General features: G+C 33.7%; 1 protein-coding gene across 1 annotated transcript; it reads left to right on the top strand.

Moving 5' to 3' along the window:
- Positions 1 to 3,690: 3,690 nt before the first annotated feature.
- LOC142530014 (4-alpha-glucanotransferase DPE2-like) lies at positions 3,691 to 13,043 on the top strand. The gene is made up of 23 exons (XM_075635770.1): positions 3,691 to 3,893; positions 4,410 to 4,809; positions 5,156 to 5,273; positions 5,366 to 5,421; positions 5,521 to 5,648; positions 5,748 to 5,874; positions 5,958 to 6,154; positions 6,352 to 6,430; positions 6,512 to 6,550; positions 6,738 to 6,857; positions 6,955 to 7,056; positions 7,197 to 7,280; positions 7,382 to 7,624; positions 7,746 to 7,871; positions 8,228 to 8,302; positions 8,613 to 8,684; positions 9,313 to 9,429; positions 9,659 to 9,756; positions 10,568 to 10,727; positions 10,848 to 10,946; positions 11,794 to 11,991; positions 12,503 to 12,596; positions 12,695 to 13,043. The coding sequence occupies exons 2-23, from the start codon at positions 4,456 to 4,458 to the stop codon at positions 12,847 to 12,849; spliced, it is 2,841 nt and encodes a 946-aa protein (XP_075491885.1). The 5' UTR covers positions 3,691 to 3,893; positions 4,410 to 4,455; the 3' UTR covers positions 12,850 to 13,043.
- Positions 13,044 to 15,540: the final 2,497 nt, after the last annotated feature.

The following is a 15,540-nucleotide window of genomic DNA, read 5'->3' as shown; positions in this document are numbered from 1 at the left end:
CTCTTTATGTTTAAAACTATGAAAATAATTTCCCATTTTAGTTCAAAATATTTTGTCTTGTTGGGTTAGAAAAAATATTGAATTACAAGATTTCAGCTGTCAAAAAAATATTTTGTCTTGTTGGGTTAGAAAAAATATTGAATTTTCGGTATACCGAAATTATCGTATAGAAAAATACCGAAATTATCGAAATTTTCTATGTCGAGATTTTCGGTGTACCAAATATTTCGGTATGGTAACGATATCGAAATTTTGTTGTGGTAACAGTATGAAATTGAAAAATTTCGATATATCTTCGAAACAATATAAATCTTTAAAATATATAATAATTTAAAATAATAAAGTAATAAATTAAAATATATATAAGATTTTTTCGGTATAAATCAATATATACCAATATCATCCAAAATCTCAGTATATCACAAAACTTCGATATAATCGATATCTTAGTTATATGTACCGAAAATTTCGGTATATACTGATATATATATTTTTTTATACCGTAAATTATCGATATGGTACAATACAACATATCACCTCTAGTATTGTTTCACGAACACATGCCAGTGAGATAAGGTCTCATTTGATCTCAATTCCTAGGTACATGCTTTGAAGTATTAGGTATAGGAAATTTTCAATACGATATTGATATATATTTTCTTATATCGTAATTTTTCGATACAATATAATATACTACTTCTATTTTCGTTCGCGGATAGATACCAATGAGATAAGGTCTCATTTCCTGGGCACATACTTTGATATACTTATGTATATCGAAATTTTCGATACAATATCGATTTATATTTTTTTAAAGTTACGTTCTTTTTCGCGATATGATATAGTAAAATATATCACCTGCAATCTTTTTCACACACGTATTAACGAGATAAGGTCTCATTTCCTAGGCACATGCTGACATCTTCATGCGGAAATATATCACAAACATCCGTTTAATTGTATTTGATAGAAATTATTATTTCGCGTAAACGTACAGAAGACAAACAATTCAAAACTAGTTTGTCAGAATTCAGTGTTGTGTACGGTGTTGTCAACACAGTACACAACGCGGCAGCGAAAATGAAATATTAAGGGCACAGAATAGAACATATAATAAATGAACACTTCGGTTAAATTATGCACAAGTACTAATACTTGTGCAATGCCTCATGGCGAGAAATTCACTAGAAAATATGTAAATCGTTTACACCAAAAATTAATACTAGTGAAATTTAACAAAACTAAATTCCCTGACAACCCAAGGAATTAAATTGCATCAACAACTCAAAATAGACACCAGATACACGCAACGTATTGTTCAGACACAAAACCGAAAAACATCCTTCGAACAAACATTCTGCGTCAGTGTTGTTCTTGGATGTAGGCAGCACCACTTGGTAACACAGTCACGTGTTTTATGTAGTCACTTCAGCTCCTTATGCAATTCTCCACGACCGAATTAACTTCGGCGAAGCTTCAGAGGCCGTCTATTAATTTTCTCTCCTTATCGCGCTACTTTTTCAATCTTTGTCCCACTTCATATAGAGTAATTCTTTGACCTAGATCTCCAAGGATACTTCCACCTGTAAATAAGGTAACTAGAGTTTAATAGGAATCAAACTCTATTTTAAAGCAAATACCTTATATCTTATAGATAATTTTCCAACTTAAGTAGATAATTCCTAATAATACGATTCACTATATCTAGGAAAATAAATCTATCAAATTTAGTCTAGAAGTGCAAAATCAAAAACTCAATCTTAATAAAATTAGGAATCAAATATTCCTTTCAGTATTTACATAACATCGTATAGGGTTTTTTTTAAAATAATTTAATTTTTAAAATTAATTTCAAAAATAATTTTTTAAAAAAAGAATTTGCAACAATACCTCAATCCGTGCTTACGAAGCACGGACGATGCTCCATGTCCGCGCTCTGTAAGCGACGGAATATTTTACGGACATAACCGTCGCTAAAATTGAATCAGTGACGGTTAATCAGAGACGGTTCAAAACAGTCGCTAATTTTAGCAACTGTTTTGTGGAATCAGCGACGGTTAAAAAACCTTAGCGACGGTTTATAACCGATGCCGAAATTTTGGTATAAATATCAACGGCATACATTGCACGCTGCAGATAATTGTATTAACGACGTGTAGTATTAACAGCGTGCACATGTACACCGCGGATAATCTTGAACTTTCAACGGCTTGCATCTTTGCAGCGTGCAATGCGCGCTGCGGAAAGAGAATTTGCGCGCTGCGAAAAACCATTTTTGTTATAGTGAAAACAAAGAAAAAAAAACAAACAAGAAATTCATCAAGAAATAAGTTTTTCATGGCTAAAAGCCATTCTTGATGAATTTCTTGTCTGTTTTTTCTCTGTCTTCACTACAACAAAAATGGCTTTTCGCAGCGCACAAATTATCTTTCCGCATCGCACATTGCACTGAGGAAACCATTTTTCATCGCACATTGCACTGCGGAAACCATTTTTCATCGCTAAGTTTTTCATTGCTAAAAACCATTCATCAAAAAAACAGACAAGAAATTCATCAAGAAATAAGTTTTCCGTCGCTAAAATATTCCGTCGCTTACGGAGCGCAGACGTGGAGCATCGTCCGTGCTTACGAATCACGGATTGAGGTATTGTTGCAAACTCTTTTTTTAAAAAAATTATTTTTGAAATTAATTTTAAAAATTAAATTATTTTTTAAAAAAACCCCCATCGTATATGATAATATATTTTTTTGAATGTAAATATATGATAATGGCTTGTTTATATTTAACTATTTTCTATCCAAAATATATTGTTGACACTAATTAAATATCCGTATCAATTATTAAATTTTTGCACGAATCAAAATGTTATATCTATATATATATATATATATTAAATAATATTTTATTAATTAATCCAAAATATATTGTGGACACTAATTAAATATCCGTATCAATTATTAATTTTTTGCACGAATCAAAATGTTATATATATATATATATATATATATATATATATATATAAATAATATATTATTAATTAAATCACTATAATTTTGTTTAAATCATGGTATTGTATTTATACTTTTTTTAATGACCATAGAAGAACCTACCACCATTATTTTTTTCAAGCGCATTGGATAAATCTCGCGTAATGCAGTAGTTTATAAACCTAAGGTAAACCACATTTGAGAAACTTTTACGAAAAAATCGTTCGAGAAAGCACTAACAAGAAGATCAAACCAATAAATATCGATCAAACTTTCACTTATAACACATATCTAAACACCCAAATGGAAACTTATTTTTTCAATATAAGACACTTTATAACATAATGTTTTTACAAAATATCGTAATCAAATTACAAAAGTCAAAAACCATATTAAAAAGAAAACAATTTAAATTAAAATCAAAATTGTTTTTATCGAAAAAATGGAAATTTCAATCAAATGGAATTAGAAATATAATATTCTTTACAAATATATTAATTTTATTTAAATATTTATTACAATATATATTGATATATAATTAAAAACACATAATTTGAAGCATAAAATATTAAAATGATTCCACCATACATTAGACCTTTGTACAACACGTGCATTTCTTGAAATAAAATAAAAAAGATATAATTTTCTCTTTTTCATTAATTTAATATAAAATAGTAGAATGTGCGATTGAGAGAGATTTCACCGTATACTCGCAAGCGTACGTAGGCGGATGAGCATCGCATTCAATTGCTTCACGAGCCAAAATATCTCCCACTTTTTTCTCTGTGTCGTGATTCATTTAAGGGATCATTTATAACCCACTTTTACTATAAAGTAAGAAATAGAAAGACCCATTTTGTGATTTCTTAAGCAATTTGATTGGATTGGAGTTTTGCGATGAAAGGTACAGTCTTGAATATTGTTTAGGCTAATTAAACTTGTTGGAACTGTCCCTTAGTTGTAGTTTTGTTTTTTATGTACTTCGATGTAATTAGTGTTTGAGTACGTTTTTATTGCTATTTGATGTTAGCAATTGTGAAATTTTTTTTGTTGTTTTGGTTGATTTTTGTGGGTTCCCCTTACCACATTTTATCTCGAGTTCTTCTTGCTTAAAGTTCGACTTTTTAGGTTCTGAGAAATGCGAATCTCTGAGCCTTTTTAATCCGATTTACGTTCTTTCTTTTATTTATTCCTTTGTTGGAGATTCCAAGATTTTAGTGGTTAGTGGTAGTATTTATTTATTTTTCCTTTCTTTCGTTGAAGAATATGCATGTTTGCTGGTGCGAAAGATAGCCATGTACGACTGCAGTAGAATGGCTTTAGGGTGGCAAAAGATGGGTTTTCTTTTAACTTTATGTCGTGATTCTATTGAAGATGTCATTTGATATTGAATCTTATTATTGCCAATGTACTTTACCAGAGTGTGAATAATCCCAACTCTTTCTCGGTTCAACGCTTGGTAAAAAATGGTGAACCCGGGGTTGTTTCATGGGAGCAAGAAATCGAATTCGGTGACTCTGAGGTTTCAAATACCCTATTATACTCACTGGGGCCAGCATCTTCTGGTTTGTGGTTCTGAACCTGAACTTGGCTCGTGGAGCGTGAAGAAAGGTCTTTTGTTAAGCCCTTCTCACCAAGGGGATGAGCTTATATGGTCTGGCTATCTTTCTGTTTCGACCAGGTTTGCATGTGAGTACAGCTATTACGTGGTGGATGATGAGAGGAACGTTTTGAGATGGGAGGCTGGAAAGAAAAGAAAACTGCTCTTGCCGAATGATATTCAGAATGGGGAGTTGGTAGAGCTTCATGATCTTTGGCAGGTGTTTTTTTTTTTTTTTTTTTTTTTTTTTGCTTTTGTTGGTCTTTTCCTTTCGCAACATGAACATGTAACAGGATTTTATACTTTTGCTCGCCTGTGTTTCTTGTGCATGCATACCTGCTTGATCTATTTTGGCTAATTATGTTATGTTTCACTCTCTTACTACACATAATTCCATTTTCTTCAAACTGAGTGCTCGTCCAGATAGGATTCTTTTGATTTCTCTGCTCATTTTGATCCAATGAGCTGTGGTGACATTGAATCGCTGAATATCTGATTTGTTATTGGCTGCACATTTTTCTGATTCTTAATCTGAAGCTGGTATTTTTGTTGGGCGATAAGAGCAGACTGGTTCTGATGACATCCCTTTGAAAAGTGCATTTAAAGATGTCATTTTTCGTAGAGGTTGGAATCCAGAAGTTGAGAGACCCCATGGGGAAATTGAGAACCTATCAACTCGGGAAGGTGATTCTCCTGCTAAGGATCAAATATAACTGTTTTTAAACACCATCACGCTGACACCTGGAGGCTTATTTGCAAATGAATGTGATTAACAGATATGGTCATTGTGCAATTCAGAATTTGCTGCCCGAAAATTGAGAAAGACACAGAGGTATGATCTCTTATGCCAGCAGGCTCAGCAATTCATCAGAAGGAATTTGTTTTTCTTTTAAGTTTGACTCACTAATGTTTCTTTAATTATTTTTTGCAGATTTATGTGATTGGTAGTTCGTTAAAGCTGGGGAAATGGAAGATTCAAGATGGACTTAAACTCAATTATGCCGGTGAATCAGTTTGGCAAGCTGAGTCACTAGTGCATAAGGATGACTTTCCTGTACTATATCCTTTAGGTTTAGGTGCCTTTCTGTTGGCATTATGACTCACATGCTGTGCAAATATTAGATTAAATAGATGTATCTTTCCTTAACGATTGTTTACTTACAAATATTGTAAATATAGCAAAGCTAGAAACTTTGGTTTAGAAGTTGGCTCGAATAGGGAGCTCTTTGTCGACTTCTCAACTAGTCCACCAAAGTACATTGTTTTATCAGATGGCTTTATGCGAGTAAGACATTTAAGATAATAATTCTCTATTTATTCAATTGTTTCTCTCTTTCTCGATATTAAGATGCCGGTTTTTGTTGTCAGGAAGTGCCTTGGAGAGGTGCTGGTGTTGCCATCCCTATGTTTTCTGTCAGATCTGAGGCTGATTTGGGAGTTGGAGAGTTTCTCGATTTGAAATTACTAGTAGACTGGGCGGTTGAATCAGGTTTTCACTTGGTTCAGCTGTTACCCATCAATGATACGTCTGTACATGGAATGTGGTGGGATTCATATCCTTACAGGTAAATGAATAACAATATTCAAGTGGATTAACATAATTATTTCAAATCTTGTTTCTACTGATAAATAAGAAAATTTGCTAAAGAATGCCCTCAATTTTTAAATGGATTATATAGACATGATTTTAAGTACATTCATGGAAAAAGAATGGCTATAGGCTTACCTGTTGATAATTAGTTCACTTTCATGTGACATGCAGCTCTCTATCAGTATTTGCTTTGCATCCTTTGTATCTGAGAGTCCAGGCTCTGACCGAAAATATTTCTGTGGATGTCAAGGTGTGGTTTTCTTCACTTGATGGTGGTGTAAAAGACATGTTTTAAGGTCCTTATTCTTACACTGTCTGTCTCTCTTTTCAGCATGAGATTCAGCTGGCCGGAGAACAGCTTGACGGAAAGGTAATTACTTTTTAATCAATGAAATGTTTTTCTGCTCTCTTTCTTGTTGAAAACTCCGCTTGATGTGCTGAAAATGCATTGTATTGTTTCACATCTCTCTGCACAGAGCAATGTCAATCACTGTTTAAAATATATATTTTTCTAATTCTTCGATGGATAACCTACTTGTGGTTTTTCTTTTTGGCAGCATGTGGACTATGAGGCTACAATGGCTGCAAAGCTTTCTATTGCCAAGAAAATATATTCTCAGGAGAGAGAAATCACATTTAGTTCAACTGCATACCAGAACTTTTTTTCTGAAAATCAGGTCACATTGTCTTGGAATTTGACTGACTTTTTGTGTTTACTGTATTGTAATTCAAGACCTCTTTAATGTCGCTGGTAACATATTTGTTTTATCTCAGGATTGGTTAAAACCATACGCAACCTTCTGTTTCCTACGAGACTTCTTTGAGACATCAGATCATAGCCAGTGGGGTCGTTTTTCTCTTTTTTCAAAGGATAAGGTGACTGATAATTGAATTTGTTTTCCCCTCGCTCTCGTTCCTGAGCTATTAATAAAAATGGGCTAGGAAACTTCATCCCAAGTTCGAAACTTGTCTTTGCTTTAACATCCTTCATTATCAATCACATCTGTATTTTTCAGCTCGAGAAACTTATTCAGAAAGACAGCTGGTGCTATGATATAATTTCTTTCCACTACTATATCCAGTTTCATTTACATAAGCAGGTAAGTTATGAATTTTACCTTGTGACAGTTTCCCTTTGATCGATATTTCTTGGTAAAACTTGAAACACGCTTTAATCACGTTTATTTTCACTAAAGAGCAGTTGTCTGAATCTTCCGAGTATGCGAGAAAGAAAGGAGTTGTATTAAAAGGAGATCTCCCTATAGGAGTTGACCGGAATAGTGTGGATACCTGGGTGTATCCAAATCTTTTTAGTATGAACACCTCGACAGGGGCGCCTCCCGACTATTTTGATAAAAACGGGCAGAACTGGGGTTTCCCTACGTATAACTGGGAAGAAATGTCTAAGGACAATTATGCATGGTGGCGGGGTCGTTTAACTCAGGTTCCTGATGAAACTATTTTGTTACTTTGCCTCTTTTCTTTGGTTTCTCTATGTAAAGTTGCAATGTCCTTCATAGATGTCATATCATTTTCAAGTAGCAAGCTATGTCGTGTTTTCACAGATGGCGAAGTACTTTACAGCATACAGGATTGACCATATATTAGGATTCTTTAGAATTTGGGAGCTTCCGGATCATGCAATAACTGGCCTCTGTGGAAAGTTCCGACCATCTATCGCTTTAAGCCAGGTAGGTCCCTTGTTTCCTTTGTTCTTGTTTCAGGTTTAACGAGGACTTTACTTAAATGTGTGTTTGGACGGAGGTGCTTTTAAAAAAAACAATCAGTTGAATTTATTTTTTAAAAATATTTTAATCAGATTAAATCAAGAATTTAGTAAATGTTGTTTATTTGACTCCTGTTTAAAAATTTAAATTCATAGTTTTGCTTATTATTTCCAAGTATAAATATTTTCCCACTTTTTTTCGAAGGAAAAAAATGCTTAGAAAACACTATGCAATAAATTGCTTTTTAAGCGAAGTCTGAATTTTCTTGTTCAAGCTCTTGTGTTCGTATGCACCATTTGTGATTTGCTACCTTTTCTCAGGAAGAACTTGAGCAGGAAGGGATATGGGACTTCAATCGTTTAAGCCAACCATATGTTAGGCAAAAACTGTTACAGGTGCGAGTTTGTCATTACCATTTCTTCCTTTTTGGGTTTCCTTGCCTCAGTGTGTGCAGACTCAAGAAAGTACATGACATAGAGGCAAATGAAACTCTACTGTGATTTTTATTATTTTCTTGAATGAATAATTGAGATACAAAAAAGTTGTTTTATACAAGATTATCTATTCCTAATATTAGAAAAGAAAATAACACAAAGATAGCACAATATCCTTATTTCTTAATATTTACATATTCCAAATTATCTACTCTCTCTTATTATGGGCTTCTCATTTAAGCTTATATGTATTTGGCACTAAATATTTCAGGAGAAGTTTGGAGCTTCCTGGGCTGTGATTGCTTCCAACTTTCTAAATGAATATCAAAAAGACCATTATGAGGTAATAAATATTGGGAAAGAAATATATGTTATTTGTTAATTTCTGATGTTATGTTACTGTTTTCGGATAAATAAACAATATTATAGCTATGCTTATTAAGTCAAACTAGTATATGTGGCATTCGTATAGGAAATGCCATCATTACTTAGCTAAGGAAATATATATATATTTATTTATTTATCTTTTTGCCACACTGCTTTTCTTTGTGGTTAGATGTCCAATATGAAAAATTAATTTTGATGTTCCATGTATGGGCATATATAGTGTATATCTAGTTTTGATTCGCCGACCAAGCTGTTTCTTGTAAAAATATCAATATTTTGATTTTCAACTTTGGTTCTATAAAACTTTTTTGTCTGCCAAAAAGTTGAAGTTATGGAGATTGGTGAATTTAGCCATGATCTTTAACTATTTTAGTGATGTGCGAATTAAAAAGTTCATCTTTGCTCTTGATAGAGAAATTTCAGCATCATATGGAAATGCTTTTTTCTTGTGGCTGGAAGTATTAATTTTTTTTTGTATTACGTTAGCAGGATCAAACTAGTAATCAAAACAAGAGAAAAAAGAGGAAATCTGGGTGTTTTTGGTCTGTCAACTTATTAAAGTTTCATATCTGTGATCATTTTAGTTCAAAGAAGAATGCAATACTGAGAAGAAAGTTGCATCTAAGCCGCTGTCCTGCGTAGAAATCTCCATGTTGGAAAGTGAGGAAAAACTGCGACGAAACCTCTTTGATCTTTTGCAGGCAAGTGTAACCGAGAAAAATAAAAAGAAAATTATTTAGTTTTTTGTAATCCACGGTGATGACACAAAATAAATAATTAGTTCCAAGACATGCAAGACTTTGTTTACTTCTCATCTCAGATACTCCGAATTTCCTTTTACATGATATTCAGAAAGTTAAGATTACTATCGTATATGTCGCACTCAAGAACATTTTTGTTCTAATTCATGTTTATTTTTCCTTGAGATAGAATATTGTCCTCATTAGAGATCCAGAAGATTCAAAAATTTTTTACCCACGCTTCAACCTTGAGGACACATCTAGCTTCAATGATTTAGATGAGCACAGGTACCTTCTATATCATATTATTCCAGTAAAACGTGAACTCCTTTTTGTTGTGAAACTGAATAACGTACAGGGGTGATTAGGGATGCAAACAATCCAAACCAAACTAAACAGTATCAGGCTTGAGTTTGGTTCGTTTAAAATTGATAGAAGCTCGAGCTCGATTCGAGCTTTTATCATCCGGCTCGAGTTCAAATTGTCTTGAAATTACTAAGCTCGTGAAAAGCAGGAGTTCGCCTCGTTAAAAGCTCGTTTATCATGAACCCAGCTTGATTCATTAATAGCTCATTTATCATGTTTAACAAGCCTGACTTGAGTTTGACTCGTTTTCGAGCTCTTAAAACATACAATTGAGCTCGAGTTCGAGCTTGGTAAAGACTAAATATATCTATGAATTAATTTTAAATCACAAATAGAAGTGTAAATTTTACCAGCACTAATATTTTTATTTGTCAACTTAACAAATGAGCCAAGCTCGAGCTTACGAGCCACCTAAACAAATTGAGCTCGAGCTCGCGATAAATAACATGTTTGCAAGCTCACGAGCCAAATATCCTTATGCTTGAGCTTTGTTTGATTAAATTATCGAGCTCGAAATCGAGCTTGAGCTTGACTTGATATGATTAACAAACGAACTCAAACAAGCTTTTTATCGAGCCGAGCTCCGAATAGCTCGCGAACGGTTTGGTTCGTTTATATCCCTAGTGGTGATGTGGTATGAATAACCATTTTTCATCTTCAATCTTTCGTCTTATTTGGGCTTTTGCTTCACATTTTAGCATATCTTAAGCCTTACGGTTATCTAATGACGCAGCAAAAATGTACTGAGAAGACTATATTACGATTATTATTTCCATCGTCAAGAAACTCTCTGGCGTCAGAATGCTCTGAAGACGTTGCCAGTTCTCTTGAGCTCATCAGATATGCTGGCTTGTGGAGAAGACCTTGGGATGATTCCTTCTTGTGTTCATCCGGTCAATTTTATATCAGCTTCAAAGAAATTCATACTATAAATCGGACACCTTTTTCTTGTCGTAAGTTATGATTAATTGAATTCTGAATTGAAAAGTTGTGTTTGGACAACTTTGATGCAGGTGATGCAAGAACTCGGTTTAATCGGATTACGCATTCAACGTATGCCTAATGAGCCTGGTCTCGAGTTTGGTATTCCTTCTCACTACGGTTATATGACGGTAATTGTCTTCAATATTTTTTTTTCTTTGCACACATTCCAAGATATATTTTAGCAAATTCCTCTTTGAGTTTCAGTCTTTTCTGAATATTTACGTTATGTTATAAAAATTACCATAGCGTGTGGTCAGCAACTAGATTTCAGTAAACATCCCTTTTTAAAGCACTTTTCTTTGTTCTCAATAACAAATTGTCTGGCGTGAATGCCATGTGTTGTATTTACACTCAAATCTAATGAGAAGAATCTTGTTGCAGCCGATAGCAGAGCCACGAGTTTCTCTTATGAGCAAAAAATTAAATTGAAATTAAATCTTGAACATTTGTAGCAACATTTAATAGGGAGGGATACCATTTGTTTTCCGCGACCTGTGAGCATACCTGTTTAGATTTGTGTGTTTAGTTATTCCTATAGCTTATTCCTGATTTCCTCAATCAATGGATGAGAATCTGCCCTTGGGAGGACGGATTTATCTCCAGGACAGCTCGGGCATGTCAAGGTAGGCATTATTGACAGTTGACAGATGTTTGATTCGTGATTTACGGTGCATATATCCCAGGACAGCTCGGGCATGTCAAGTTAGGCATTATTGACAGTTGAGGTGTTTGATTCGTTATCTACGGTGCATTTGGTCTTGGTTGCCCTAGTTTGTATTTTTAAAACGTTTTAGGCCAAGTTTGGAAGCAGAAATGGTCACTTCTTCACATTTATTATGTTCTCTCATATGCACTAGTGCAAGTTTCTATCTTTGCAAGGATAAAATAGGCAGTAAAATATTATACCTAAAACCATACAAATTTGTGTTGATATCTTTCATTGTCCCGATTAGTAAGTTTTGAACTCTGTATCAGGTGTGCGCCCCATCGTGTCACGACTGTTCCACCCTCCGTGCATGGTGGGAAGAAGATCAAGAAAGGCGACTCAGATTTTTCAAGACCTTTATAGGCACCGACACGGTACCACCCGATGAATGCACTCCTGATGTCGCGCATTTCATATTGAGGCAGCATGTCGAAGCGCCATCAATGTGGTCAATTTTCCCACTTCAGGTATATCAATCAATATATTTTAGGTATGCATTTCTAAATATTATATTTCGAAACAGACGACACATCTGCGAAGCATGCTGACACATTACCTTGTGAAGACTGGATTCACTGGGTACATGTCCTAAAAATCGATATTTTCTTACAAAGCATCACTTAACCGATTATTGTTTGCTGCCTAAAACAAAATAGTGATCAAAACGTGTCCAACTTAAAATGAGTTTAATTGCATGCTTACGAAGGGTGTAAACGAATCGAACCGAATCGAATATTAGTAAAAATTTAAGTTAGATAAACTCGATTCGAAACTCAAAATTTTTTAACTTTTCGGCTCGAGTTCAGCTTGAAATCTTCGAACTTTTTTGCAAGCTATGCGAATTACTGTTCGGATAGAAAGGTTCGAGAATCAAGGTTCTAAAGCTCGAAATATCCGAAATGCTCGAAATATATAACTGGAGCCCATTTGGCATTCTTTGATTCTTCGCAGACAAACATTAGTTTCAAACTTTTGCAGGATTTGCTAGCATTGAAAGAAGAATACATGACACGGCCAGCCGTAGAGGAAACAATAAACGACGCGACAAACCCAAAACACTACTGGCGATACCGTATATTTCATTCTCTCGCTCTCTCTCTCCTGAGACTCTCCCTGTTTTTTCACACTGAAAGCAGCTCTCATCATTATCAAGATGTTTCATTTTTTCAGGAGTTCACGTTACGTTAGAATCCTTGCTGAAGGATAAAGAACATATAGCCTCCATTAAAAATCTTGTCCAAGGAAGCGGAAGATGGTGCCCTCCGTTGGAGGATGATGAATCACAGCTCGAAAAATCAACTACACATCTAGATACAACAGTTTGATAGTCGAGTGAATAATGAAATTCCAATTACCGAAGCGGTGACAGTTCCATGAATGAAGAACTATCGAGATGGCTGAATTTGCTGTTAATTGATCGCTCTTCGTGTTTATTTAGTGTTTTCCGAATTTCCAAGTTAATAAAAACGCGTTCTGTTAAATTTGCAGATGCATATATAATTCATCAGTTTTTCTTGTTTAGTTACTAAAATCATCAGAAGTTTGACCAAAGCTCTCTGCTTGATTGAGAATTCTTGTGGTGTGGATTCTGGCAAAATATAACGAACTCGCTGAAGAAAGATATTTGAGAAGTTTAATATTAACAAATAGATGGTTTGCTTAATGCATGCCTGGGAGAAATATGTAAAGATTAAAATATTTTCGTGGCTCCATCAGGTGAAACAAAGAAATCAATGGACGTTGTGGATTAAGAGTGTTGTAAAAATCAAAATACCTCTGTATTCTTGAAAGCCAAGCTCAGGCATTTTCGTTGGAGAATCGACGAACATACAAGCGCATTGTACGGAACTGATTCACTGTCTATACAACTTTTAGCCCATGGTGATTTCAGATTTGAATTATCAGAGCCTGGAACAGGTGGATCTGCAGATGCAGACTAAGATTTGCGTTGCTCTACGCATCTAGTGTCTGTAATCCGGGCGAGAGATCCTTCAATGAATTCGAAAGAATTTCCATATTGTTATTCCTTTTTCTGCATTGCTGTGATTTTGAACAAAGTTTCTTCGAATTAAGCTAGTCTTGTTCGAAGAAATGGTTACATAGTCCACTGACTTTCTAAGGAAACTTTTCAACCTTGTGTTCTTGGACTTCTCTTCAACGCCCATGATCGTATCAAAGATCCACTCGGATACGCATGGCCGTACCTCCTATGAGGCGAGAGAGGCCATCGTCTCAGGGCCCGGCCCTCACATTGGCCCAAAAAAATCATAAGTCTCATGTTATTTAGGTATGCACCTAAATAGCATGTGTAATGGACATTTAAAAAAATTTGGACATTGATCCATTGAAAATATGATTAAATATGATGATTGTGTTATTGTGGATTTAATCAAATTATTTGACATATTTTCTTGAATTTAAGTAGTTGGACCCATTTCAAAAAAATAACACACAAAAAATTGTGATACTTACCTATTTTACATATCTTTATTTTCTATTTTCTTGAATAAAATATTATATTTATTATTTAAAACAAAGCATATATTTTTACAATATTGGTTCATTATATTTATCATTTTGTTATTTTGATAGTTTATATTGATAAATTTCAATTTTGGCAACATATCTTACATTTTTTGTCAATTTCAATCTTTTCTCAATATAATTGTTCATATGATACTGCATTACGTTAGACCTATGTTGATGTTGTGGCGCATGAAAAAAAATCGCAAAGAGATAAATATATAACTCGTAAATTATATTTTCCTTATATCTATTTTTTGGTTATTTTTAATTTGCAAAATGAGCTTTACGATTATTTATCACAACAAGCTTTTTTTAACATATTGACTCAGGTCCTGTGAACCATAGATACAGCTCTGCGGATACGACATCATGGTCATTGGTGACAGTGGTGTAGATAGTGTCTCCGGAGAAATGAACGTCGAAGTTGGTGGTGTGGGTCGGTAGTTTGCCGTGGTGAATCACTGTTTCTACAGTTAGTTTGTTTGCATGTGAGTGTGTATTTTCTTTCTTCTTGGTTGTGAAATTGCAACGTGGGAATTACAAGGTGATTCAATTTGTTCCAGATGCACGTGGGAATTTTTTACTGTTAAAAAATAAATTATTATGATAACAAATAGTATTTTTCATTCAAATCATCATATACTATTACATAATATTTTTTCATAACATAACTAATAAAAAATGATAGTTTTTACAGTGAAATATAATATTTTAAACATGAAAAGATAATATTTTTCATTGATTGAATAAAAAATTCATCTCATAAAATTGAACCGAGAGACGGTCTCACCGGAGTTTTCATAGAATTTAAATAATTCATGAGCTAAAGACAAAAATTAGCTTTCACCTTACAATTTTAATATAAGGGTAGATTGGGAAAAAATCTTTGATCCAAGTTTTAAGTTAACTTTCAAACCTTAGGACAAAAAAACTTAGTTTGTACCCTCGTTTTGACAGAAATGATAAAAAAACATCGTTGATTTTATTATGGGCCATAAATGATATCATATCCGAGATAAAAAATTTCAAATATACAATATTATTATTACTGTGTAATTAAATATTTGAGGAAGATATTTTTCTCAAATTATGGATCCTAACGTATATTCAAGGTTAACTATTTACAGGACTTGTTTCAATATTTTGGAATATATGAGACATGAAGATCTAATCAAATTTAGACATCAGGAGCAAATACAAACATATCAAAATCTTATGATTTCTTAACAAGAGATAAATAACACTAATGTCGATTCCAACATGAAAATGCAGTGACATTTGATGGAATACTTTGAAATGTTCAAACTGAATTCAATAAGATTGTCCTAAATGGAGAATTTGCGGTTAGGCTACAACAAGTTGATAAGAGCATTATCACTAATCGAATAATATATTATTTACATGCTTATATTCAGCTATGATCTTTATTACAAAAGTTGATCCTCCCAGTCTATGGAAAACAATTGGCTCCTAAAAAAAAGAGTTCTAGA

The sequence above is a fragment of the Primulina tabacum genome, chromosome 2, assembly GCF_025594145.1.
Source record: "Primulina tabacum isolate GXHZ01 chromosome 2, ASM2559414v2, whole genome shotgun sequence".
In the NCBI taxonomy this organism is placed as follows: Eukaryota; Viridiplantae; Streptophyta; class Magnoliopsida; order Lamiales; family Gesneriaceae; genus Primulina; species Primulina tabacum.
Note: the sequence above shows the minus strand (reverse complement) of the source record. Positions and strands in the feature narration are given on the sequence as shown.